The 26472-nt window shown below is 39.8% G+C and overlaps 1 protein-coding gene across 7 annotated transcripts in view; it reads left to right on the top strand.

Annotated features, from left to right (window-relative positions):
• The window catches only part of tdrd3 (tudor domain containing 3), a 160709-nt gene that overhangs the window by 1421 nt on the left and 132816 nt on the right, over window positions 1-26472 (top strand). For 6 of the 7 annotated variants that reach the window (XR_005944469.1, XR_005944470.1, XR_005944471.1 and 3 more), the window contains exons 2-3: window positions 7108-7192; window positions 12724-12789. The exons of the other annotated variant lie outside the window; for it this stretch is intronic. Coding sequence is in view for 3 of the 6 variants with exons in the window: in XM_041199790.1 (XP_041055724.1) it covers window positions 7108-7192; window positions 12724-12789 (151 nt within the window). In the remaining 3 variants the exon portion in view is untranslated. The remainder of the gene's footprint in view (window positions 1-7107; window positions 7193-12723; window positions 12790-26472) is intronic. 7 annotated transcript variants of the gene reach the window in all.

The raw sequence follows: 26472 nt of genomic DNA, 5'->3' as shown, positions 1-26472 counted from the left end.
AGTGTCATGCTTTGTTTTATAATAACCCTGTGAAAGGCCTTGGGATGTTTCATCACATAAACGCACTAGAAATAGTAAGCTGTTGTAGCTTTGGTATAAGGTGGGCATTAAAGATCTAAAGAAGAGCAAGGAGTTCTTTGTCTATTTCCTAAGCTTTGAATTTCCCTCTTTATACATCTCTGCACCTCTCGCCTTTTTAGACTGTTTTAAAACTTAAGATTTTTGGCTAAACTTTTAGTTACCTGTCTTAATGCTTCCTCCTTTGGCTAGGTGTCATTTTTTGTCTTATTGATAGTGTTATAATGTGCTTTTGGATATTTTCTACATGGTGTTGTATTTATCTGATTTGTTTATTTTTGCTCTGGCATGCATTTTGAACTTAACCACCCTACTACAAATAGAATAAACAATCGTTCATTGCTGTTTTGTGAAGAAGCTGTTGTATATGTTTACCTACATAATGATCATTAGAAATCAAAGTAATTCATTGCATGTGAAGTATGTGATATTTCTGAGAGGTGTGGCCAGGGACTAGTTTTTTTTCTTTAATGTCCCATTTTTAGAGTTTTGAAAATAAGTGTAAACCAGCAACATAATTCAAGAATACGTTTGGATCACCGACCTGTCAGGATCATTGTGGATTTCTATTCCACATCACAGCCTATTCTTTATAGGAAGCTATCTGAGATGGAGATAGTTTTGTCTGGTTGACTCATATGTTTTGGATGCCATTAGCTATTTTTGGTTGGTGTGCCAAAATGAAAAATACTAATTTGTTTAATATAGCGCATTTAACATGTCCCAAGGTACTTAACGAGAGCAATATCAATAAAACCATTTTAGACATAGGAGATATCAAAACAGATGACCAAAGCATGATTAACGTAGATTTTAAAGAACACCTTTTAAAGAGGAAAGAGAAATTAGACATATTTAGGGAATGAATCCCAGTGCTTCGAGCCAAGGCCAATTGAAAGCATGGTTGCCACTTGTAGAACGATTAAAACCAGTGACACACAAGATGCCAGAATTGGAGTAGTGCAGAGATGTTGAAGGCTTGTCGGGAGGAGGCAATGGCGATAGGTAGGGGATTTGAAAACAAGATTGGGGATTTCAAAAGTTTGGTGTCGTCAGACAGGGAGCCAGTGAAGACCAGCAAGCACAGGAAGGATATTGTTTAGATGGGACAGAAGATAGGGCAGTGGAGTTTTAGATGAGCACCAGTTCATGTTGGCTGGATGATGAGAGGTAAACCAGGAGAATGTTGGAATAATTGAGTTTGGAGGCAACAAAGTCATTCTGACTGTTTCAGCAGCAGCTGCACTGAGGCAGTGCTTGAGGTGGAAGTAGGCAGTACTGCTTCGGTTATGTGGTCAGAAACTAAGCTTGGGGTCAACCACAGCACCCAGGTTGTGAATGGGCTATCTCAGCTTAAGACATTTGACAGAACTGGAAGCAGTGTACAGACAATGGGGTTTGTGGCAGGCACAAAAAAACAATGACTTCAGCCTTCCCAATATTTAGTTGGTTGAAATTTCTGCTCATCCAATATTAGGTGAGCAATGTGAAAATTAGTGACAGTGGAGGGGCCATGGAACTGATGAGACAGCAGAGAGTCATAGGCCTTCTTTTGGAACCTGAAGTGTTATCAGATGATATCGCTGACGAGCAGCATGTAGATGAGGGAAAAGGGGGACAAGGATCAGCCCTTGGGGGATGCTGGAGGTAACAGTACGAGGTTGTAGAGAAACGATTGCACATGTTTCTTAGCCTATGCTTTTAAAAGAATGGAACCAAGCCAGGACAGTTACATCTAGCTGGACAATAAAGAGGCATTGGCGAAAGTTTGTATGGTCAATTGTGCAAATAGGTTCCAGGGAATAGTTTACCACAGTCACAAAGGATGTTATTTGTGATTTCAAGTTACTGGTCAGAAACCTGCCTTGGAATATAGAAACTGATCCCAAGTGTGAAGGGGTAAGCAAAAATGTGCTTGAATGTTACACTTGAGAAAAGATGCTGAAAGGGATGTAACTGAATAAAATATTTAATAGGGCAGGTAAAACTGAACTTGAGTTATTATCAAATTAGGTCAAGAAAGTAGCATCTCAGACATAAATGGAAATTAGTAAAAATCGGAGTGAAAACAAACATCAGCCAAATGTTACAAAGATGTGCTATACAGAATATTAATTTGTAATTTCATCAGCCGGTTATACATATGTTGAGCCTTTTTTTAAAAAGAAAAATACACTTTTGTTGAACTAAGGACACTGACTTGAAGTAGCTGCTAAATTTCATCTGTGAAGTCACATTCCATTTTATGGAGATGAAAAGTCTATGGAGACCCCAACAGGGACAATGGCACAAAAACAAAAATTGCTGGAAAAACTCAGCAGGTCTGACAGCATCTGTGGAGAGAAAGACAGAGTTAAGGTTTCAAGTCTATATGACTCTTCTTCATAACAGGCAACGGAGACAATGGCATCCCTGAAGGTGTGAACAGCTCATTCCTATCTCCTCAAGATGGAGGATGGATCATTCAGGAGTTGATGGCTATGACAATTTAAAAAAAATAATCACTTTGGCTATGAAACAATGATTCAAGGGAAGCTATGCAAGACATGAATTAGTCCTCCGTATTATTTGGAATATACATGGAGAATACACGACATGGAAAGAGGTCGTGTGATACAATCTTTTGTGTGGATGCTGAATTAGGATCTAAGCAGAGAACAAAGGCTGTGACAGGGAGCGGGGACTTTCTCCTTTTATGATGTTTCATCTAAGTCTGCACTTTGTTTTGCTTGGAAAAGTGTTCATACTCCTGTAGCAAACAGAAACTACTAAAAAACCATTGGATTTTCTGCAACAGTGCTTCCAAAAGAAAAGGGCCTCGACTGTCAAGAGCCAATGTCTCTCGATTACAATCAGTGACTTCATTGACTTTACCTTTTTATTCTTCACTTTAACTTGGCCAAGTTTTATTGATACTCTGTAAAGTTGTATTTTTACTGCATGCTTACTGTTTGTGTGTGTTTGTATGCGTCAGTGGGAAGTAGGAAGTATTTGTACATTGTTAACATTTTTAATATTTTTACTTGGTGGGTTTTAGTACAATAAAACTAGCCTCTTGTGTGTTTAACTCAAGAATACCTGCCTGGCCTATTTCTTAGAGGACTGTATGCAGTGAATGAGTTATATCACATCCTTTTTAAATTTAAATCTCTGTTAGAACTAACCAGGGAGTGCAAAAAGAAAGAAGTCAGTTCATCCTTCCTCACCTTGTTGTAACACTGAAGTTAAAACAAACATCGGTCAAAACTTTATACATTAATAAATGTTTGGCAATGATTTCATGAATGAAAGAAGTTTTTAAATATCTTTTTCAGGAACGTTTGATGACTCTGGGTCTATAGTCAATGGAGTTTAGAAGGATGAGGGGGGTTCTGATTGAAACTTACGGAATACTGAAAGGCCTGGATAGAGCGGACGTGGGGAAGATGTTTCCGTTAATAGGAGAGTCTAGGACCCAAGGGCACAGCCTCAGAGTAAAGGGAAGACCATACACCAGAGATGAGGAGAAACTTCTTTAGCCAGAGAGTGGTGAATCTATGGAATTCATTGCCACAGAAGGCTGTGGAGGCCAGGTCATTGAGTGTATTTAAGACGGAGATAGATAGGTTCTTGTTGGTAAGGAGATCAAAGGTTACGGGGAGAAGGCGGGAGAATGGGGTTGAGAAACTTATCAGCCATGATTGAATGGCCTAATTTCTGCTCCTATGTCTTATGGTCTTAATGACATAAGCAAAACATATGCAAAAGTGTCTCTGCTGCTTTGTCCCTGTCCTGCACTGATTGAGTGAGTGATTTTTGTTTGCTCTAGAAGAAAAAGGCACACATTTGAAATGGATCTGAATATTGTTACACATCACGTCACAATATCCTGCAATAAATATTGGACAATCCAAGCTGCCAAATCTTGCTTAAAAATGTACTAAATTGGAGTTATCACCTTTTTGCACACGATGGATTTTATTTTATAGAGATTAAACGTGAGTAATTGGTTAAAGGAATGTACAATAAGGCTAATAACTTGCATTTTTCTTGGGAAATGGATTTTAAAAATCGCAGGATTTGTAATCCAAGCAACTATGTAACAAACATATTTGATTTGCTATTAAGTGTCTTGAGTATGGATTCCTGGCTGACATTTCAGTGTAGTACTGAGGCAAAGCTGCTTTCTCAGAGGTGACATTTTTCTGATGAAACGTTAACCTGATGTCTGCCTTGTCAGATAGGCATAAAAGTTCCCATGGCACTATTTGAAGATTCAGAAAAGCTTTCTCTGCCGTGTCCTGGCTAATATTTATCTCTTGACCAACGCCACTAAAACAGATTATCGTATTAACTCATTGCTATTTTTGGAACCTTGCTGTCTGCAAATTGGCTGCTATGTTTCCTATATCATAACAGTGACTACATTTTAAAAATACTCCATTAGTTGTAAAATGGTTTGGGATAGCCTGCGTTGTGAAATGCACATTCTTTCCTTTTGGAAAACTTGATATCACAATATGTGTTCTGAAAGTGATGAATGGTTCTTTTTCAGTCTAAATGAAAGAAACTGGTATTTTCCAGGGTTCAGTATTATTACTACTGGTCTTAATTTATCTGCCTAAGTCATAAATCCATAAAGATGAACCAGTGCTTGGAAAAGTTGCCAGCTGCATGGAGGATGTAGATTGGTGAAATGGGCTGACACATGATAGATGCAATCGAATGCAGAGAGGTGTGCAGCGGCAGTGATGCATTTTGGATGGAAAAATTCAGGTCAGACGTGGTGATGAGAGGCGTCAATTGGACAATGCCAGAGAAAATCAGGCTCTTCCACTGCTTGGTCACCAACTGGGTGACTAAGGGATAACAATGTTAACCAGATTAAATGGTTGGGATCTGAGATGGCAGCAGCCCAATGTGCTTGAAGATTGCAGCCCTCATTGGAAAAAGACCTTCATGACTAGTGTCCCAGTTAAGAGTTGGTTCGTTAGTGGCAGTGCTTATGGATTGTTTTGTTTCATTTTTTTTGTGTATTATCTTGGTTCGGTTAGTGTAACTTGCCCCTCAGTCTTGATGTAGGAACAGTATTGAGGGGCTGCTGAAACGTTGGAGATGCAGTCTGTTGTATGGAACAAATCCTGTCTGCTTATTGTATGGAAGTTGAAGTTCCCATTACATTTTTTTAAAAAGAATTATGTTTCCCCCCCAGTGCCACCAGAGGGTCCAGGATGTGTAAGATTACAGCTTTCATCCTGACTGCTTCCCAAATATTTGAGTGAAGAGTTTACGCCTGAGGGACAATGGCACATCAATGTGTAGTGTTGACCAGTTTGCGTTTTGTCTTTTGTTAGAGACGCCCACTGCATGTAATTACTTGTCACCCCATTTGACCCCCTTGGTTTAACTTTGTTATTTGGGTTACTGTTGTTGAAAAATTTAGTTTTGAATGAATGAGCCCCATTCTGAAAAATTCGGTCGTGTTGAACCTTTGGGATGCAGTTGATTGGGTTTGCACCAATTCCATTACTTGTAGTTTGAAGGCAACCGTTTGTGTATTTAAGTAAGAGCATCTACAGCAAAAAATATCAGGAGAGCATGTATGTTTTTGTCTGAGCCCCTGTTTTCCCCCCACCATGTTCCTGCATGTTTTTATGGATGGCCATACAGGATAAGCTTCCTGCAAAAATTCTGGTCAGTTTTTTTAGTTTCAAGTATTTCACCCATAATATGTTCCTGCTTGAATAATAGCTAGCATGAAATGTCTAACAGTCACAAATCATAGAGACAACTGACTTGTTTTTAAATGTTTTTTATTTGTTCATGGGATGTGGGCATTGCTGGCTGGGCTCGCATTTATCACCCATCCCTAATTGCCCTTGAGAACTGAGTGGCTTGTGAGGCCACTTCAAAGGGCATTTAAGAGCCTACCACATTGCTGTGGTTCTGGAGTCACATGTAGACCAGACCAGGTAAGGACAGCAGATTTCCTTTCCTAAAGGACATGGGGTATATTTTCAGATTGTAGAAATTATCCTTGTATTGACCATTGTATTCCAAACTATATTGAGCTCTTAAGTTTTTCTCTTTTGTGCAAATTTAGCTCAATGCTAGCCCCCTCATGACTGAATTAGAAGATAGACCTGAGCGCACAGGTTCAGATTTTGTGTGGGTAATGATGACAAAACTGTGTTTGCCATCATCGCAGAGCGAAAAAAGAAAATTTTGTTTGAGAATTAGAGTTCTTTTGAGGAAGTAACATGCAAGATTGATAAAGGGGAGCCTTTATGTAATGTATTTGGATTCTCCAAAGGCATTCGATAAGGAAAAGCCTTGAACCAAAAGCTCTAGAGAAAGGAAATCTCTAAAAATGAGTGAGGTGGATACAAGTCTGATTGTTTGACAAAAATAAATGGATAAATGAAGAAATTGTTATGGGCTGTAGAGGAGATTGGTCTTGCAATGTAATCCTTTCTGCAGAATATGGAGGGTTTGATGCAATTTGTTTTAAAATTTTGAGCGTATTAACTTTATTTTGAGAGAGAAGAGAATCCTGTTAATTGTATATTAATTGTTTTGGTTGTAGGCAGGTGGCAGCCATTAGCTGGGCATTCACCTGAGAACCCTAACTGTGCCTGTTGGGTTATGAGGCGTGTGCTTGTTATGTGTGTCTCTAAATAAATATTAAAAATGTGTATAGATTGGCTCCAGGTTCTATCCTTCACCAACTGTCTTCCTAAAATAAAACAAATATTTAAGTGTTCTCCATAAGGAGTGCTCCATTATCAGTGCTTTCTTATTGCTGAGATTTTAAACACAGTCTGTCTTTTCAGGTGGGTATACCAGATGTAGTGGTACATCTTCAAAAGAGAGTTCTTTTAGGATCTTGCCAAAATTCATTCCTTTGTTACATTGCTGTGTGGGAAATTGCAAATTGTTAAATTTGCTTTCAAAAAAAGTGACTGCAATACATGTATATTCGTGAAACTTTTGGGATGGCTGGAGGTTATGAAATGTGCTATGTGAATGCAGGTTCTTTCTTTTTATTAGGTATCTTTCTCCAGAAGGAATTGAAGCTTGCACTGCTTCTTCCATTAAAGTTGATATAAAGGATATCATCCGTAATGCCCTGAATGTAAGTGACTTAAAGGCTGATTCTTTTGATTTTTTTACCTGTTTCATTCATTTATATTGTGCGAATGATGTGATTTTTTTGTTTTGTCAATTTGCTCCAACTGTTCTTTTAAGTGATGCCATATACAAGGTTAACTACCATGCTTTTGCTTACGTTCTTAGCTTCAATATCATTTGTTTTATGTCTCATAGTTTTATGATAAGTATAATATACCACATCACATTTCTTCTCTGGCGAATACTTGACCGCAGCAATTGTTAATTGTATGTTGCTTGTATTATTTTTAAAAAAAAATTCAATTCAACACTATGACGTGCTGATTTAAAGTAGAGAATTAAGCATTTACTTTTTTTTGTTCTTAAGCAGTTGACCATCAGAGCCTTCTGCCTTTTTTGACTAGACAAGTAAGCTGTATTAAAATCAGGTGCATCTGCAGCACCTGTTGATCTGTAGATATTTTCGAAGTGAAAAGTATGCTACGTGACACCGAATTGCTGCAACTTTGTAGTGAGATAATGCACTCTGAGATTGTGTAGTCAGGTAACTGGGCTCCTACAAATTACTCAAAATACATGTCAAAGGTTTTTCATCCTTTTTTTTTCCTTAGCATTCTACAAAGTGCAATTACTAAAAACAGTTGAACAGAAGTTCAAGATTTCATACATTTCATACATACTTGATTAAATTAATTTATTGAATTGTCTTTTTGTCAGCATGTTTAATTCAAGGCCTCAGCCTCTCTTAAAATCTTGGGCCTTGGTAAAGTGCTTCTCAAAAGTTTAGAGAGCTTTCAGTCACATATATACATTCTGAGAACTTTCCAGTATGAAATCTGTGTGTTGACAGGAACCGAAGACTTTCCTCTTATCCTGTGAGGATTTTGCTACTTTTTATCCAAAATTCTTAAGTAAATTGAAGATTGAATGTTAAGTTTTACCTTGGGCAAGTGATCAGTTTTGTAAAATATGTTATATTTGAGTTTTTTTTGTGGTGAACGACAAATAGCAAAACAGAGGCAACACATGGGAGCAGTAACAAATGTAATTTTTGCTTCTTGGTTGAGAGACATTGAAGCCTACTCTTGTCATCTGAGCTAAGTATATGAGAATAAGATGTTAATTAAACTTCAGACAATACACCTTGGAAATAACATTGAAGATTTATATTATTTTAATAGGGTTTTTTTAGAGATTTCCATTTTGAATGGAATGAATTTCCATCCTGAAATAGCCCTGTGACTAAAACCAAGAGAAATGTCTGAAGTCAGTGCAGTATTTGTTTTTTATTCTTAGAACCTGGAAAGTAAGTGGGTTTGTCTGGGTTTCTAAGATAGTTAGTGATGTGATGTTTCACATGACTTAAGAAGAATGCAAAATATAACAGTTATTTGACTTGAGCTAATGCCTTCTGGTTAGCTACATGGAGTTTATGAATATACAAAATTGAGCTCTGTAGCAGGTCAAATAGCCCCTTGAGCCTGCTCTGCCATTTTATAAGATCAGTGCTGACCCTTGACCTCAACTCTACTTTTCCACCCCATCCCCATGTCCCTTTTGTTTCAGATTTCCAACATCCACAGTATTTTGCTTTTATCTTAGTGTTCAGTTCACTGCCCCTTCTCTTCCAGGAATGCCTACCTTGGAGAAGTACTGCTCTTCTTCTCTCTGACAGGATTTCCGTTTGTCTCTCTTGCCCTGTTCATCTTCATTGCTTTCCATTTTCCTCCTGATGTTTGACAAGGTGTTCACCAAAACTTGCTTTCACAGCCATATTTCCTTCCTCAGCGACAGTCTCCATCTCTGACTTACCCTCCCTGGATTCCAACTGAAGTTCCAGCTCTGAAGAAGCATCATATGGATTCGAAACGTTAACTCTGTTTCTCTCTCCACAGATGCTGCAAAACCCGTTGAGTTTTTCCAGCATTTTCTGTTTTTGCCTCATATACCTTGATTCCGTTACAGTCCAAAAATCTATTCATTTATGTTTTCAATAATTCTTCAATAACTAAGTTCACACCTCTTTGGGCTAATGAATTCCCATAGATTAAGTGAAGAAATTTCTTATTGGTTCAGAAAAGCTGTCCCCATGTCCAGCAACCTTACCCCCTGGTTTTAAACCCTCAAGTCAGGGGAAACATACTCTGAGAACCTACCTTGTCAAGTCCTTTGAGAATATTTTCATTTTTCAAAGGGATCACTCTAATTCTCTTTAACTCTAGAGAGTATAGGTCCATTCTACTCAACCTCTGATCCCGGGAGTCAATCTGGTGAACCTTTGCATCCCTCTAAGGCAAACATATCCTTCCTTCGGTATGGAGACCAAAACTGAATGCTGCACTGCAGGTTTGATCTCATCAAAGTCTTGCACAATTACATTAAGACTTCCTTGCTCTGTACTCCAACACCTTTGCAATAAAGGCTACATATGCTTTACCTTCCTAATTGCTGGCTGTACCTGTACCTTGACTTTGTTTATTGTACAAGGATACCTAAATGCCTCTGAACACCAACATTGAGTAGTTCACACTATTTTTTAAAAATAGTTTGCTTTTCTATTCTAGCTATACTCCATGTACTAAATTACACTACTCCATTTGCACTGTACTCCTTCTGTTACCTTCTTGCCCACTCATTTAATTGATCTATATCTCTTTGCAGGCTTTGTGTCCTCCTCATAGCTTGCATTCCCATCTATCATCAGCAAACTTGGGATACTTTGTACTATTTCCTTTCATCCAATCTCGATTGTAAATAACTGAGGTCCCAGCACTGATCCTTGTGGCACCCCAGTAGTAACTGCCTGCCAACCTGAAAATGGCCAGTTTATTTGAAATGGAAGCAAAATGCTGTGGATGCTGGCAATCTGAAATAAAAACAGAAAATGCTGGAAAAACTCAGCACGCCTGACAGCATCTGTGGAGAGAGAAACAGAGTTAATGTTTCGAGTCCAGATGACTATTTGAGAGTTTAATTCAGAGCTTGGAGTTTATTTGAATTCTGTTTCCTAACTGTTAGCCAATCCTTTCTCCATGCTAATATTACACTAACACCTGTGTCTTTTTATCTTTAGTGTGGCACCTCAGTGAATATGTTACGAAAATCCAAATATATCTCATCCACTGGTTTCCCCTTTATCTACCAACAAGTTGCATCCTCGGAAAACTCTTTTGAACTTGTCAAGCCTGATTTTCCCTTCAAGAGTTTGTGTTGACTCTAGCTAATCATGTCATGCTTTTCTAAGTGCTCTGTTAACTCTTCCTTAATAATGGATTTCTGCATTTTCCTGATGACTGATGTCCGGTTCAGTGGCCCCTAATTTCCAGTTTTCTTTAGCTTCTTAAATAGCGGTGTTACCTTTGCGCTCTTCTAATCCACTGGGGCTGTTTTAGAATCTAGAAAATTTTGGAAGAATAAAATCACTGTGTCCACTGTTTCTGCTCTTTTAGAACTCTAGGATGTAGGCAATTGCATCCAAAGTATGTTTTGGCTTTCAGTCCCGCTAATTTCTCAGTATCTTTTCTTTAGTAATACTTACTTTAAATTCCTCACTCATTAAACCCTTGGTTCCCTGCCACTTCTGGTATTTTTGTTCTTCGCTGTAAGACAGTCACAAAATATTTGTTAATGTTTCAAGCCCAGTGTGACTCTTCAGAACCAGAGGAGGAAGAACTTCCGAGGCAGAGTCACATTGGACTTGAAATATTAACTCTATTTTCCTCTCCCCAGGTGTTGCCAGATCTGCTGAGTTTTTCCAGCATTTTCTGTTTTTATTTCAGATCTTGAGCATCTGCAGTCTTTTGCTTTTACAAAATATTTTGTTCAACATTTCTGCATTCCTTATTTCCCATTATAACTTTTCCTGTTTTAACCTTTAAGGGACCCACGTTTTCTTTTGCTAATCTCCTATTTACATAACTGTAGAGACTCTGAGAACCTTTTTTTATATTTCTGACTAGTTTACTGTCATTCTGTATTCCTTCTCCAATCATTTTTGGGAGCTGAGTGACATGGGGTTAAACTTTCACCTGTGACTTTCCACTCCGCAGCTTTGGTTAATGTACCATATTACTATGCTGCCTAGCCAGAAAACTTTAAAAAATGTGCCAACTATGTTGTTTTATTTTGGTAAATGTATTTTTGTTTCTTGTAAAAACTGCCACCACCAATAAAAGTCATGTGCCATGTATGGTTTGTAAGGTGAGTTAAATATTGAAGACATCACAAAGTAATGTTTATTTCACACCCTTTCCCATGGTTAAATAATATTGATTCTTCCAGGTATGTGGATGGTATTTTCAGGAACAATGTGCACTCACCTAATATAGCTTTCACTCTTTCCGAACATGCATGCTGAGGTTCATGGAATCAAATTGACTAAAAATCATTCAGCCCTTCATGCTTTTAGAACCATGTTTATCTATATGGAATCCTGTAAATTTTCAAATAAAAAAGAAAATAAAAGGCAAAAAGTTGAGATGAGAACACCAAGAAGAAAATCAAGACATAGTAGAAAGTGGAGAACCAAGAAGTGTAATACACAAATCATGAAAAGAAGAAAGTATGGAAATTGCACAAATAGGAAGAAAGGGTTTAGACTTGAATCTGAAGTTGTTTATTGATGAATTTAGAATCAAATGAGAACTTTTGAATGGGGGAAAAAGTCATTTAGGTTCAAAAAGTCTGTCACCTCTTTTAGTAATCAATCACACCACTGACCATATCATTCAATCTTTCCACTGTTTAGAAACTTTGCCAAATGTCTCTGAATCCGTTCATATTGTTTGCTTTAGTGACCTTCCCTAGTGACTTAGTTAAAACTGTCATGCCCTTTTGAGTGGAAAAGGCTTTGCCTGATTCACCTTACTTTTAACTTATGTCCTCAGGTATTTGAATCCTTAACACATGCAAACAATTCCCTGCATAACTTATCAGATTCTTTCATAACCCTGAAATCTTAAAGTTAAGGTCATTATGGTCTCCACCAGTTTTCTTAATCCTGCTTTCAAACTAACTTAAATGTCTGATACCCAGAACCCTCCTTGCTCACTTCTCTAGACTCGCCAAGGGAAAGAAAAATTTGGCTCACCCTTGAAATTAGGTTTATTTGTAAAGAAGAGTGCATCCCACTGTGGAGGCTTACCTGATGAGATCATCGTTTGGAGAGTTGTGCAGAGGCCAAAATGCCCAATTTGCAACACTCTCGATTTTCCCAAAATATGTTTTAATGAACAAGAACAAAGGAACACTCAGTTGGAGGCACTGACTCTTGCACCCTATACTCTGATTTACACCCCCATCAAGTGTGGGGGAACAGTATGGGGAACAGTCTTGTGAAGCTTTTTGACCATACTTGTGATGTATCAACGTTGAGAAATTAAAACTCGTTTTTGAAAGTGAATCATTCAGATTGTGGTGGCTGAATGTTGTCTTCAGAACATATTAAGTTATATTGTTTTGATTCTGAGTTTCAAAGGTAAAATAATCTAGTCTTTTTGTGTACTCATCTAATTTGTATCAATATCTTGTTTTCAGAGTGACTTAAGAGCCATTGGCAAGAAATTTCTTCCAAATGAAATCAATAGTGGACGCGTGGACCAGGTAAGACTGAAGAGTAGAGTACCTCCTTAGATGTGTTTGTGACAGTGTGGCTCAGGGAGCTTTTGTTGCAATGCCAACCTATTATTTCTACAAACCAGCCCCCCAACCTCCTGCCCTCTCCTGTAGATATTTTCTTGGCATGCTAAGGTGCCTCAGCTGTAGTATGTTGAAGAAAAATGTCTTATGCAGAGCGTTTGTTTCCCAATGACTTTGAGTTGGCAATACCCATTGGGAGATCAGATGGGGTAGAGTAAGAAACACGCTATATGTACGTATGTATGTACCTGTATATATTTGTGTTAGACTGCCCATGTATATATTATATCTATCATGGCATTGTTCATAGCAGGTCTAATATCTTAAGCACAGGAATGTTATAGTATATAATGCATAATACGCTTTCAAAGGGACACTGTTCCATAGACAAGTCAAGTTGTCCAACAGAGATTGCTTCAGATTATATAAGAATTACTGGATATGAAAAGACCAAAGCCTGTCTCATTCACTGACTATTATCTTGGGTAGATAAGCCCAATTTGCTATTGTAAAATTAATGGTCGTCTGTTAAAGAATGAAGTTGTCAAAAACAACAGTGTAGGTTGATTTGCCTCTTGCTGGCTATGGACAGAAAGAAAAATAAGTCACAAGTTTTTCTGCTCGCCACGTGAAGATCTTGATAGTTTTCTTGTGCACAGTTCCATGGATCCTTGGAGTTTATGGTCCTTGAAGACAAGTATGAGCTGGCTAAATGATGTAAAGGGGAGCATGGGTTGAAATTGTGCTTATTTGCAATTATTATTATACAGCTGATGGTAAAGGCTGAGTTGTTCAAATCCCAGAGGGAAACTTGAAACAACTGTCATAATCCATTTTTGCAATTTGTATGTTTCAAGAGGCAGGCTTTGAATTCAGTTATAATAAGACACCGAGTCTTGAAAGGCTTTTTAATATAAAGCCAAATTAAGCATTTATCAATACAAGAAAAATTTGAAGTAAAATTACTACTATAATGACTGCAAAAATCCCCTAATTAATCTGACTCTCAGTTACACCCCATTGAGGCAACAGTAAAACCCACATGAAACTTTTTTGGGTGCAAGGGCACGAATAGGCATGTCTTGAAAAATTAAATATTTAGTTTACTAAGAATCTCACTCTTGTATACTAGTAGAACTCGTAAACTGTTCTCAATATTTTTAAAGTCATTTTCAGTTATTTAGAATCAGTTTTTTCATAGCTGGTGGACCTGGTCGATTAAAAATGCTTATTTTTTTGTGTTAAACTCATTTTCAGCTGTATTAATGAAGCTGCACCGAATTATCGCTCTAAAAAATATATCAAAAATACAAGTGTGTTCTAAAACACTGCCCGCATGCACTGAATCATCTTTTGACGGGATGTTGGGACTCCGTCTGCCCTCTTGGATGGGCAAGAAAGGTCCTATGGCATTATTTCAAAGAGCAGGGTACTTTTTCCTAGTGTCTTGGCTGATATTTATCACTCAATCAACATCGCAAAAAAGAGATTATCAGGTCATGGTGCTGTTTGTGTGGATTTACTGTGTACAAATTGGCTGTGGCGCTTGCTATGTTACAAAAGTGACTGTAACTCAAAACTACTTGGTTACATGTAAAGCACTTTGCGATATCTGGTGGGTTTGAAAAACGCTATACATATCAAGTTTGTCAATGCTTTTCTTTCCTTACCCCGACAACTTTTCTTTCCTTCCTTTGTCCCTCCCTTTTTTGCTTTGAAGATTATTGTTTGTGGTTATGAAAGTCAGTTTGAGCAGAAACTTGAATAATAACTTCACTGCAACTTTGATTGCAATTTGTGTCCGGATTTCTAATTGCTCCCATAGCAGAAGCTTTACTTCAGTGAGTTTATTTTTGCGACCATGCATTTATGTTTAAACCATGCAATTGGCAGGTGAAATCTGTGGATTATGTTACATTGAACTGTATGTTGGGTGCAACAGGAGCTGTTTTTATGGGTGATTTCATGTATTTTGAGCATGGTTATATTACAAGAATTTTTGCCCAAGGAAGTGGCTGGTTCAGGCCCTTTGGTTTTATTTTGCTGGTGAATGATGCCAACTGACCAAACCAATTTGACAATTTGCTGAATTGTTGAGTAAGCTTGAACAGGATATTAATTTGGGCTAGTGGTGGTCTTTGCATGCAATTGTTTTGTTTTTCTTGCACTCTGTTTCTGTAATTCCCTTGAATTGTGGTATATAATCATTTATACCTGTAACCTTGGTTCATCTGCCTCCAATTTGTGTGCCAAAAGTCCATGTTGCATGATTGACACTGTAGTCTTAACTCATTACTATTGTAACATCAACAGTGATGATGCTAACACTTCAATCCTCTCATCCCCAAAAGAGGAGAAACATTTTGAACTTGGATTTATTTTGTCTGCTGATTGTGCTCTGATATTTTTGATTGGCATTTATGTATTCAGTGGGAATACTTGAAATTGGACAAAGAAATAATTTGCAATACTCTGTCCTCTGTCACTGCTTTGTTTTGGAATAGGAATTTTAAGCTTAACTTTCAAACTGTGCTTTTCTTTGGAATTTCTTACAAAGGTTGGTAGAAGTTTGGAACACTGTTCTGCAACAACAGTTAATGTTAGATAAATTGTAATTTTTAAATCTGAGGTTGCAACATGTTTATTGTAGGGAGTCATAAAGTCACTTACGGCACAGAAGGTGGCCATTTGGCCCGTTGAACCTTGGCTTACTCTCTGTGGAGCAACCTAGTCAATCCCCCGTTCAATCCTGTTGGCTCTGCAAGTTTATTTCCTTCAAATGCCCATCAAATTTCCTTTTGAAATCATTGATTGTTTCCACTTCCACCACCCTTGTGGTCAGTGACTTCCAGGTCATTACCATCTGCTGTGTTTTTTTTAAAAGAAAGTTCTCCCTCATATTCCCTCTGCATGTCTTGTCCAAGATCTTAAACCTGTGTCTCCTAGTCTTGTATAATCAGCTATTGGGAATGGTATCTCCTTGTCTACCTTATCCAAACCTGTCATAATCCTGTGTACCCCTGTCACAATCTCCCCTCAATCTCCTTTGGTCCACGGTGAACAATCCCAGCTTCATCCTAACCAGGTAACTGGAATGCACTGCCTGAGTGTGTGGTGGAGGCAGGTTCAATTGAAGCATTAACGAGGGAATTAGACTGTTATCTGAAAAAGAGTGTGCAGGGTTACGGTGAAAAGGCGTGAGAATGGCACTAAGTGAATTGCTCATTTGGAGAGCTGGTGCAGATACAATGGGTTGAATGGCCTCCTTGTGTGCTGTCACGATAGTGATTCTGTAAAATCCCCCATTCCAGGATCATTCTCAAATCTTCTCTGCAACCTCCCAAGGACTCTCACATCCTTAAAGTGTGGTGATCAGGATTACATGCAATACTCAATTTAGGTCATCACCAGAGCTTTATAAAGGTTCAGCATAAATAACTTCCCTATTTTTGTACTCATTGTTTCTATTTATGAAGCCCAAGATCCCATTTGATAAGACCTCCTGTGCAAAGTCATTTTAGCAGATACTTGGTTACTGAAGCTATAATTAACAGCCATAATGGGAAATTAAAATGTTACAGGAAATATGCTTCAATGTATTGAATGGCCTTCTCTTATTCCTTACTTTTTCTGTCCTTTCAATATAGAATTGGAGTATTCCATGTTTTTTGACTTTGTACTATAGGCCATTTTTTAAAAATCTAGGGACCATCTTTTTTAGGAAGCTTTATCACCTTGTCCTCCCATTTAAAATAAGTTGTGAATGAGAGCCTCTATGCAAGTTGGGTAGTATTTGCAGAGAAAGAATCAGAATTAATGTTTCAGCTTGGCACTTCGTCAATACAGTAAATTTGTATTATTGCCACTGGAGGGTGCTATAATATGCAGTTTGCCCAGGTGTGCATGATTTTTCCAATCACTGAAATGTTGTGCGCTGAATGGATGAACATAAGCTGAGAGTCTGGAAAGGCCATTCAATTTAGTCATCACATTCCAATGGTTTAGACTGTCAGACAGGCAGTGTTCACTGCTATCTCTTGGATCCTTCCTTTGCATAAACCTTTGTTTGAAGTGTCACTGTCAAGTATAGATACCCCATTTCAAATATTTTAACTATTGAGCTTTTTGTGATATGCCATGATTGACAGCACACTGGTTGACAGGTGTCCAAGATCCATCTTTTCACTACTTCAAACTCAAAATTTAGTTTACTGTGTTAAAATCCCCATAAAGACTGACAACTTTAAAAAAAAAAATTTCCCAAACAGCCATTGAAAATAACCAACAGAGAAGATTTCACATTTTAGGACTTTTACTGTAATAAAAAAAACTAAAATGAACATATCAAACATTACTTAACAGGCAACTAATACATTGAGCTAAAGAAAGGTTGCTTTAGCATCAATTAGCTAATGCAGTTGAGATTGGTTGTGCAACCCCTTTCACTGTGAAGAAAATATATAAGCTTGCTTATGCACAAATCTTTATAATCGGGTTTCCAACCTGTTGTATTTGTACTCCTGTATGCACAGCTTCTCTGGGGGATATGCAGGAGAAATTGACTAATGGTGGAATCTCTCTCGCACTCCCAAGTGTGATCCCTCTGTTTACTTGCTTCTTCGCTGCCCTCTATTTACAGTGGTGTACAACATGGACACCACTTTGCAGCTATTCTGACAGGAGCCTGTAGAAACTGCTAGACAACTCCACTATCAGGTGCTGAGTAGGTTAAGTTTCCCAAAACTTTGCTTGAGGTTGGAGAAATTTGTCTTTTCGCCATTTAGGAAAGCAGAATTGTTTATTTTCTCCTTTTTTTTTCTAACTTGAGATTTGGATTAAATTAGGAACTGCAGACTCAAAACCGCCAGCATTGTTGGCACTTGAGGAAGCTAAATAACGGGCTTTGGAGTTTGCCAGAAGCATTTGATCAGGCTTGAACTATTTGGCAACAGAGCAAGTGGCAGCACCACTTAAGGTTGTCCAAAATTAGAAGGAAGAATTGTAATTAAGATTATAAGGTTGCCACTAAGCCAGAGGTGCAGGTAACAAATGTGCTGTCCTAAAAAAAAATCTATTTACTTATTCATTGGATGTGGATATAGCTGACAACTATAGAACACAATAGAACATCCAAAGATACTTCATGGTAGTATGACACCTAGCCACTTATGGAAGTATTAGGATGTTGGATGACCAAAAGCTTGATCAAAAAGGTAGGTTTTAGGAAGAGTCTTAAAGGAGGAAAACAAGCTTTAGGGGTGTAGGAAGGGAATTCCAGAGCTTGGTGAAGCAATTATAATTGGAAATGCATAAGAGGCCAGAATTAAAGGAGCGCAGCTATCTCAGGGTTGTGGGGTTGGAGATTACAGACACAGGGAAGGGCAAGGCCATGGAGGGATTTGAAAACGCAGATGAGTATTTTAAAATCATGATGCTGTTTGACTGGGAGCCAGCGTAGGTCTTCAGACACCCATTGTGAATGGGACTTGGCTCCAGTTAAGACATGGGTAACAGAGTGTTGGATAACCTCAAGTTTATGGAGGGTAGAATGTGGGAAATCAGCCAAGAGTGCATTTGTATGAGTAATGAGGGCATGAAATAGGGTTTCACAGCAGATGAGCTAATAAAGCACCAAGTTGAGTGATCTCACTGAAGTGAAAAAAGGCAGTCCAAGGTTGTACGTTTAGCTCAGGATCAAGTGTGACACCAAGGTTTTGAACAGACTGACTTAATCCTATGCTGTTGCTAGGGAAAGGGATGGAGTCAATAGTTAGGGAACAGTGTTTGGACTGGAAACCAAAAGCAATGACTTCGGTCTTTCCAGTATTTAAGTGGAGAAAATTTCTGATTATCGAGGACTGGATGTCGGAGAAGCAGTCTGATAATTTAGCAACACTGGAAGAAGCAAGAGAACTGGTGGTGAAGTAGAGCTGGTTGTTTTCAGCATCCAGGTGAAAACTAACGCTGTGCCTTCGGCTAATGTTGCCAAGGGACAGCATGTAGATGAGAAGTAGGAAAGGCCAAAGATTGATCTTTGGGGGACACCAGAGGTAATAGTGCGGGAGTAGGAAAAGAAGCAATTGCAAGTGATTTTCTGGCTCTGGTTTGGTAGATGAGAATGGAACAAGGTGAGAGCAGTGCCATCCAGCTTGACGACTATGGAGAGACATTAGAGAATGTTGTGATCAGCCATGTCTAAGGCCACAGACAGGTCAAGAAGGACGAGAATGGAAAGTTTACCTTTGTCACAGGAGCTCGTGTAACTTTGATAAGAGCAGTTTCAGTACTATAGCGGGGCGTAAGCCTGATTGGAGGCATTCAAAAATGGAGTTCTGGGGAAGATGGGAATGGATTTGGGAGGCGACAGCACATTAAAGACTTTGGAGAGGAAAGGGAGTTTGGAGATGGGATGGTAGTTTGGAAGCATGGAGTGGTCAAGAGTTTTTTGAGGGCGATGACAGCTGATTTAAAGGAGAGAGGGACAACACTTAGAGAAAAAAGCATATACAATATTGGCTAACATGTGGGCCAGGAAGGGAGGTTCAGTGATCAATTTAGTGGGAATAACATTGAGTCAACAGGAGGTAGATCTTGTGGCTCAAAATGACCTCCGAGCAGAAAGTTACAGAAAGACGAGAATTCAGCGCTAGTGCAGGAAGGAGCATGAAAAGTTTTTAGCCAGGCAGGCAAGTGGAAGGGTGAGATGTGGCATAGGAAGCTGATCGGGGCTTGCCTCAATTTTAGCGAATAGTCCATGAGCCCCTCACACATTGGAGGTGAGGGTGGAGAGGACAGGGTGATCCTGGAATAGTGAGCAGTTTTAGTATACAGGTCAGACTTGGTACTGTTAGGTTGTTAAGCCAGATCAGGTGATGGATGGCTAAACCAGTTGTGTGCCATATCCTTTCAAGTCTTGGACATAAGTGAGCAGAGCTGAGGGCTGTACCAGGGGCAATAGCCAGGGTGTGAGAGTGTTATTGTTTCATTGGGCACTAGGACATCTAAGGTGGAGGTGACGGTGTGGCTGTGTAAATCAGTAGCTGCAGATATGTTGTGGCTAGGAGGGGGCTAAGGCTAGATAATTGGGATTTTGGTAGTGCATTTGTAAGTAAATTGGGGTATAGATTTTTCCAAGGGGTATACAGATGAAGGTAGGGCTGGGGTGTGAAAGGGGGATGTGGGTGGTAAGAAATAGAAGGAAGTGGTCAGAGATGACCTTATCTGTCATTGATACTATGGGATGAACAAGACCATGTGAGATGACCAGGTCAAGGGGGTGGCTGTGAGTATGGCTTGGGGAGTTTATATGGAGGGAGAGATTTAGGGAGGTTAATAGGGCATTGAATTCTGAGGGCATGATAAGTTGAGATGGAGGCAGAAATCGCTGAGGATGAGAACCTGTTTGGTGCAAAGGCTGAGAGGGAAAAGCAGTGAAGAAATTTTGGTGTAAATGTTTTCTCCTAGCTGGGAGGGCAGTACAGAACAATAGTTTTGCAAGAAATTGGAGAAGGGTGGAATAAGGTGAGATGCTCAAAGGGGGAGAAATTGCCAGAGGAGTAGGGGCTTGTTCGAGGTGTGGTCATTTGACCAGCACCATACCACATCTTGAGGGGCTTGATGGGGCGAGTGGTGGACTATGTAGCCAGGCAGGAGACATTATTAAGGGTGAATGTGTCATCCCTCCTCAGCCACATTTCCATTAAGGTCATGATGTCGATGCAATCATCCACAATAAGTTCATGGATGATAAAGGCCTAATTCACAAGTGAATGGGCATTCTGGGGGGAGATGCTTAGAGAAGTGGAGAGACCCTGATTGACTGCAAGAGCCCTCAGGATCAGCAGTGGAGTCTAGCGTTGAACAGGAAGAAGATTTACAATAGTGAGAAAGTTGATGAGAAAGTGAGATGGGGCAATTTTGGTTGCTGCTCATAATGAGCCAGAGTCGAGTGCCTTGATGAGCCCATTGAAGGAAGTCAAGATGGGGGCAGAGGGCATCTGTAGGCTTATCCAACAGGGAGTCAAGCCTGGGCGATGGCAAGAGAAAGGAAGGTGGAAGAGTGCGAAAGGGTTGGGGCAGGGAATTGGGAGGGCAGAGTACCTGAGAGAGAAGTGAAAAGGAGGCATGACCAGATAAATGTCTAGCATATGTATAGTTAAGAAGTTAGAAGAAAAAGCAAAAGTGGAAATCAATTGGTTCGAGTCTGGCCTGGCAGCCAAAATGCGCATACAAATGGATGCAGAGGGAGTTACATAGGCCTGGTTGCGTAGAAACTTGACTTAGACTTGGAGCTTTTCCGTGCCTCGGGACACATGAGGCAGACAAAGCATATACTTATGACCATTTCCATGGCTACCAGCTTATCGCTAGAGGCAGCTTGAGGGGTGCTGCTCTGTTTCAAGCATAGTTGACCAGGAGGCTCTCTTGCTCTTCCTGCCTGCCATAGGCATATTGAAAGGATTTACAGGTTGATAATCAACATGTTTGCCATGTTATGAGCACACCTTCCATGGCCTTCAAGTCCTGTGGTGGGACTCGAACCCAGAGCTTCTGGCTCAGAGGCAGGAATGCTACACACTGTACCACAAGAAATTTGGATTCATAAAATATGATTGTAAATGGACAATAGGAAATAGATAGTGATAATAGGAAGGAGTCCAGTGCTAAAGTTGGAGTTCTCATGGTGGAATAATGATGACTGAGGACGAGTGGAATCGGCATGAAGCCTCAGCAAGCTGTTGAGTTTGGAGACAGGTGAAGGAGTGAAGTCCAGAAGCTGTTTGAGGGTAGAAGACACCTGGATGGAGGTATTTTGTAGAATGAAGATCCAGAAGATGTACAGATCCAGTTAGAAAATTGGAGAACGCCCAAAAATTCAAAAGCAGCAGAGGATTTCTCATGTTCTGGCCAGGAACAGACTGGAGCTGAAAATCAGTAGTCAGACAGGCTTCGCAGGAGACTAAATTCTCTCACTCACAGCAATGGTGGGGGAAGAGCAGTAGACTGATCCATGATAGTTTAAATATTGCAGAAGAGCAACAAGGCCAACATTTATTGCCCGTCCGTAATTGCACATGAGAAGGTGGCATTGTCCACCTTCTTGCACTGCTTCAGGCTGTGTGGTATAACTATACCCAGAGTGATGTTCCTAGGAGGGAATTCCATGAATTTGATCCAGTGATAATAAAAGAATGGTGATACATTCCCAAGCCTGGGTAGTGTTTGAAGGGAATCTGGAGGTGGCCCTGCATTTGGCCTTTTAGATGGTAGAGGTTGAGTATGGAAGGTGCTGAAAAGAAGCCTTGGCATGTTGCAGCATTCATGAAATCACAGAATGATAGCAGTACGAAGGGAGTAATTTGGCCAGTTGTATCTGTGCTGGCTCTCTTGGAGCTACCCAGTTACTCCATTCCTCCTGAAATAAAAACAGGCAATGCTGGAAAAACTCAACAGGTCTGGCAGAATCCGGAGAGTGAAACAGAGTTAATGTTTTGAGTCCAATATGGCTCCTCTTCAGAAGAGTCTTGACCTACAAAGCCTAAGATCCTGCATGTCTAATTAACCACTTTGTCAACCTGGTCTGCCACCTTCAATGATTGCGCAGATGGACCCCCTCTGCTCCTTACTTAGAATTGTATCTGTATTTTATATTGCCTCTCCTTGTTGTTGTTCTTCCCAGAATAGATTGCTTCACACTTCTCTGCATTAAATTTCATCTATCACATGTCTGTCTGTTCCATAGCCTGCCTATGTCCTCTTGAAGTTTAACACTATCCTCTTCACAGTTCTCAACACTTCCAAATTTTGTGTTACCTGCAAATGTTGAAATTGTGCATTCTGCATCCAAGTCTAGATCATCAGTACAGATCAAAAAAAGCAGGGGTCCAGACACAGCCCCCTGGAGAACCTGCTGTATATCTTCCTCCAGACCGAAAAACAGCTGTTTACCACTACTGTTCCCTGTCACTCTGCTAATTTCATTACCATTCTGCCACTGTCCCTTTTATTGTAACTTTAATTCCATGGGCTTTAACTTCGCTGACAAGCCTGCTCTGTGGCACTTTATCAAATGCCTTTTTGGAAGTCTATGTACACAGCCTCATCAATCCTTGAAAAACTCAATCAAATTAAACCCAATTTGCCCTGAATAGATCTGTGCTGACTTTGCTTAATTAATCCACATTTGTCTCAAGTGGCTGTTAATTTTGGCACCATGTTGATGGTACACACTGCTGTCATTGAGTGCTGGTGGTGAAGGAAATGTATGTTTAAGGTGGCAAATGGGGTGTCAATCAAGTGGGCTACTTTGTCTGGAAGTTGGTATGCAACAAATGAAGTTTGAGAATCTCTGCCCTATAAGGTAGACCCTAGTTAGATACCCAAAGATACAGCAAAAGAGCCAGAAGTTGAATGCTCTGCTGGCTGCTCTGGCTATGCAGGGAGCATGTCCCTTATTGGGCAGGTGAGATTCATTTTGCTCAGGCAGGTTTCTGTTATGCTCCATTGCTGGTTGGGGTGCAGGAAGGTGGCAAGATCCACAGTGTAGTGATCATAACATCATATGAAATAGGAGCAGGAGTAGTCTTTTTAACCCCTTGAGCATACTATTCAGTAGGATCATGGTTCTGATTGTGGCCTTAACTCCACTTAACTCTTGAATCCCTTGTAGATCAAAAATCTGTACAATTCAGCTTTGAATATAGTCTATGACCCAGCCTTCATGCCTCTCTGCGGTAGAGAATTCTGAAGACGAATGACTCCCGAGAGAAGAAATTCCTCCTCATCTCCTTAAGATGGGAGGCTTAGATGGGAGACTCCTAATTTAAACTGTGCCCCCTCATTCTAGATTACCACATGAAGGGCAACATCATCTCAGCACCTACTCTTCCAAGCCCTCAGAATCTTGTATCTTTCAGTAAGCTAACCTCTCTGTTATAAACTCCAATGAGTTTGGCCTAACCTGTTCAACCTTTCCTCATAAGACAATCTCTTCATTCCAGGAATCAGCCAAGTGAACCTCCTCTGAATTGCCTCCAGTGCAAGTATGTCCCTCCTGAAGTAAAGTGACAAAAACTACATAATACTCTAGGTCTGGTCTCACTAGTGCTCTGTATACTGTTGTAGAAAGACTTCCCTACATGTATAATCCATCCCCCTTGCAACAAAGACTAAGGTTGCATTTTCCTTCCTAATTACTTGCTGTACCTGCATGTTAACTACTTGTGATTCATGCACCAGGAAACTCTGATCCCTCTGTTCTGCAACATTCTGCAGTCTCTGTCCATTTAAATAATCTGTGCCAATATTCTTCCTGTCAAAGTGGGCAACCTCACATTTTGCTACATCTCCCGAATTTTTGCTCTTGCACATTGTGTCCTCATCATAACTTGCTTTTCTATCTACCTTTGTATTGTCAGCAAAATTGGCTACAGTGTAGGCAGTCCCTTCATCCAAGTCACTTACGTAGATCGTAAATAATTAAGTCCGCAGCATTGATCCCTGTGGTACTCTGCCAGTTAGAGTTTGGCAAGTTGAAAATGACTTTTCTGGATTAACTGGACTACCAGGATTATTTTACACTGCAAAACTTTTTTTGAAAACGAAACCATTGGCACAATGACTTTCAAAAGACAGGCTCTTCTAAAGCAGAAACATTTAAAGATAAACTGGAGAACAAAAGAAACTGGATTTCCTTGACAATATTTTTCTCCCTCTACTGCAGATCTCTGCTTTAAACTTTAATCACAAAATGATTGATTGTACAAACATAAAAGAGGAACAAAGTCATTGCAAAGGATTTAACTTCTTGTTTGGGTATTGTTGTTCGAGCAGTAGTTTGTGAACTTGGAAGACAGACCTAGTAGGAAGGTTTTAGAAGGAAAAATCAATGTTCCTTTTTAAAAAAAAACTGGTAAATCATATACATAAATGTAAGAGTGTTACCCACATCCTCTGTCACTCTTGCTCACTGAGGTCTTCTGCCCCCAATGCTCCTCTCCTTCCTCTTTGTCTCTCCCTCCCCTCCAAATTTACTTTTTTTATCGAAATAAGGTTTCTGTAACTGGGAGAGGGATGGGGATCGGGAGGGAACTGTTTGTTTACAGAGAATTTAAAAAGATCCTCCCCAGCAGCTGCCAGAAACAGCCTTTCCCCTTCCACCCCCTCCCTACTCGTAATATCTCTCAAATCTAAAAGGATAATTCAAAAGGCAGGAAAAAAAAAAGTGTCAACTATCCATTGACTCTCAGGCTCTGAAGTTTTGCTCTGAAGAGAATTGTTTCTATCTCTTTTTCCCTCTCACTGCAACTCACTAAAAAGTTGTTTTTTGTTTAAACTCTTCTGTCTCTCTTGTGCCGTCTGCCCCAGGTTCCCTCCCTCCTGCCCTTGCTGCTCCTCGAATTATAGATTTTGTATCTGGAGGAGCAGCAAGAACTGGAGGGAGGGAATTTGTGATTGGAGGAGGTGGAGCAGCAAGCATGGGAGAGACAGAATCTGTGTTTGAAGGAGCAGCTGTTCAGATTCGGTCTCTCCCAAGCTCGCTCACTCACTCCTCCGATCGCACTCTGCATTGTTTTCCCACTCCCAATGAGACACCCTGTGCCATCAATTATTCAGCCCCGTTTGCACCATGGAGGAGCCATAATGTAAGGTGATATTTGTACAGAGGCAACCTTTCTTTAATTTCTGCACCCACCTTTGCTTTTTCGTGTTGTAATTGTGACATTTCAAGGGTTATATTGCTTGCCCATTTAGGACAGAGATAAACTTTTTTTCTGAGGGTTGAGACTTTGGAGCTCTCTTCCTCAAAAGGTGGTGGAAACAGAGTCTTTGAATATTTTTAAGGCAGAGGTCGATAGATTCTTGATAAGCAAGGGGTTGAAAAGTTAAGGGGGTAGGGGGGAATGTGGAGTTGAGGTTACAGTCAGATCGACCATGATTTTATTGAATGGTGGAGCAGGCTCAAGTGGCCTACTCCTGCTCCGAATTCATATGTTTGTATGTATGCCACCCCTGTGTATTTTGAACCCTGGTCCTGAATGTACCCTCTGAACCTCCTCCTGGCTACTTTACCAATTTGATTTGCCCAACCCATATGAAGGTTAAAATTGCCCATGACTCAGTATCACTCTACAAGCCATTATTTGTTAGTTTATACTTTGTCCTACAGTGAAACGATTGTTAGTGGGCCTATAAACTACTCCCTCCAGTGACTTCCTTCCTTTGCTATTTCCTATCTCCACCCAAACTGATTCTATTTTTGGATCTTCGGAGTCAAGATTATTTCTATTTACAGTACCGATCCATCCTTTAACATAGCTACCGCACCTCCATTTCCTTTCTTCCTGTCCTTCTGAAGTGTTAGATACTCTTGAATATTCAGTCCCAGCCTTGGTCACCTTGTAAGCATGTTTCTGTACTAACTACCAGATCATACTCATTTATTTCTATTTGTGCTATCAATTTATCCATCTTGTTACAAACGGTGTGTTCATTCAGCTAAGGAGCTTTTAATTTTGTCTTTTTACCATTTTTCTACACTCTGGCCTTATTTACTTGTGAACTCTGTGCTCTCTGTCTTCCTCTCACCCTCTGGTTATCATCGCCTGTATCAATACCCTGCACTATTACCATGTCATTTTTCTTTAA

Source organism: Carcharodon carcharias, chromosome 11 (assembly GCF_017639515.1).
Source record: "Carcharodon carcharias isolate sCarCar2 chromosome 11, sCarCar2.pri, whole genome shotgun sequence".
NCBI classification, from domain to species: Eukaryota; Metazoa; Chordata; class Chondrichthyes; order Lamniformes; family Lamnidae; genus Carcharodon; species Carcharodon carcharias.
Note: the sequence above shows the minus strand (reverse complement) of the source record. Positions and strands in the feature narration are given on the sequence as shown.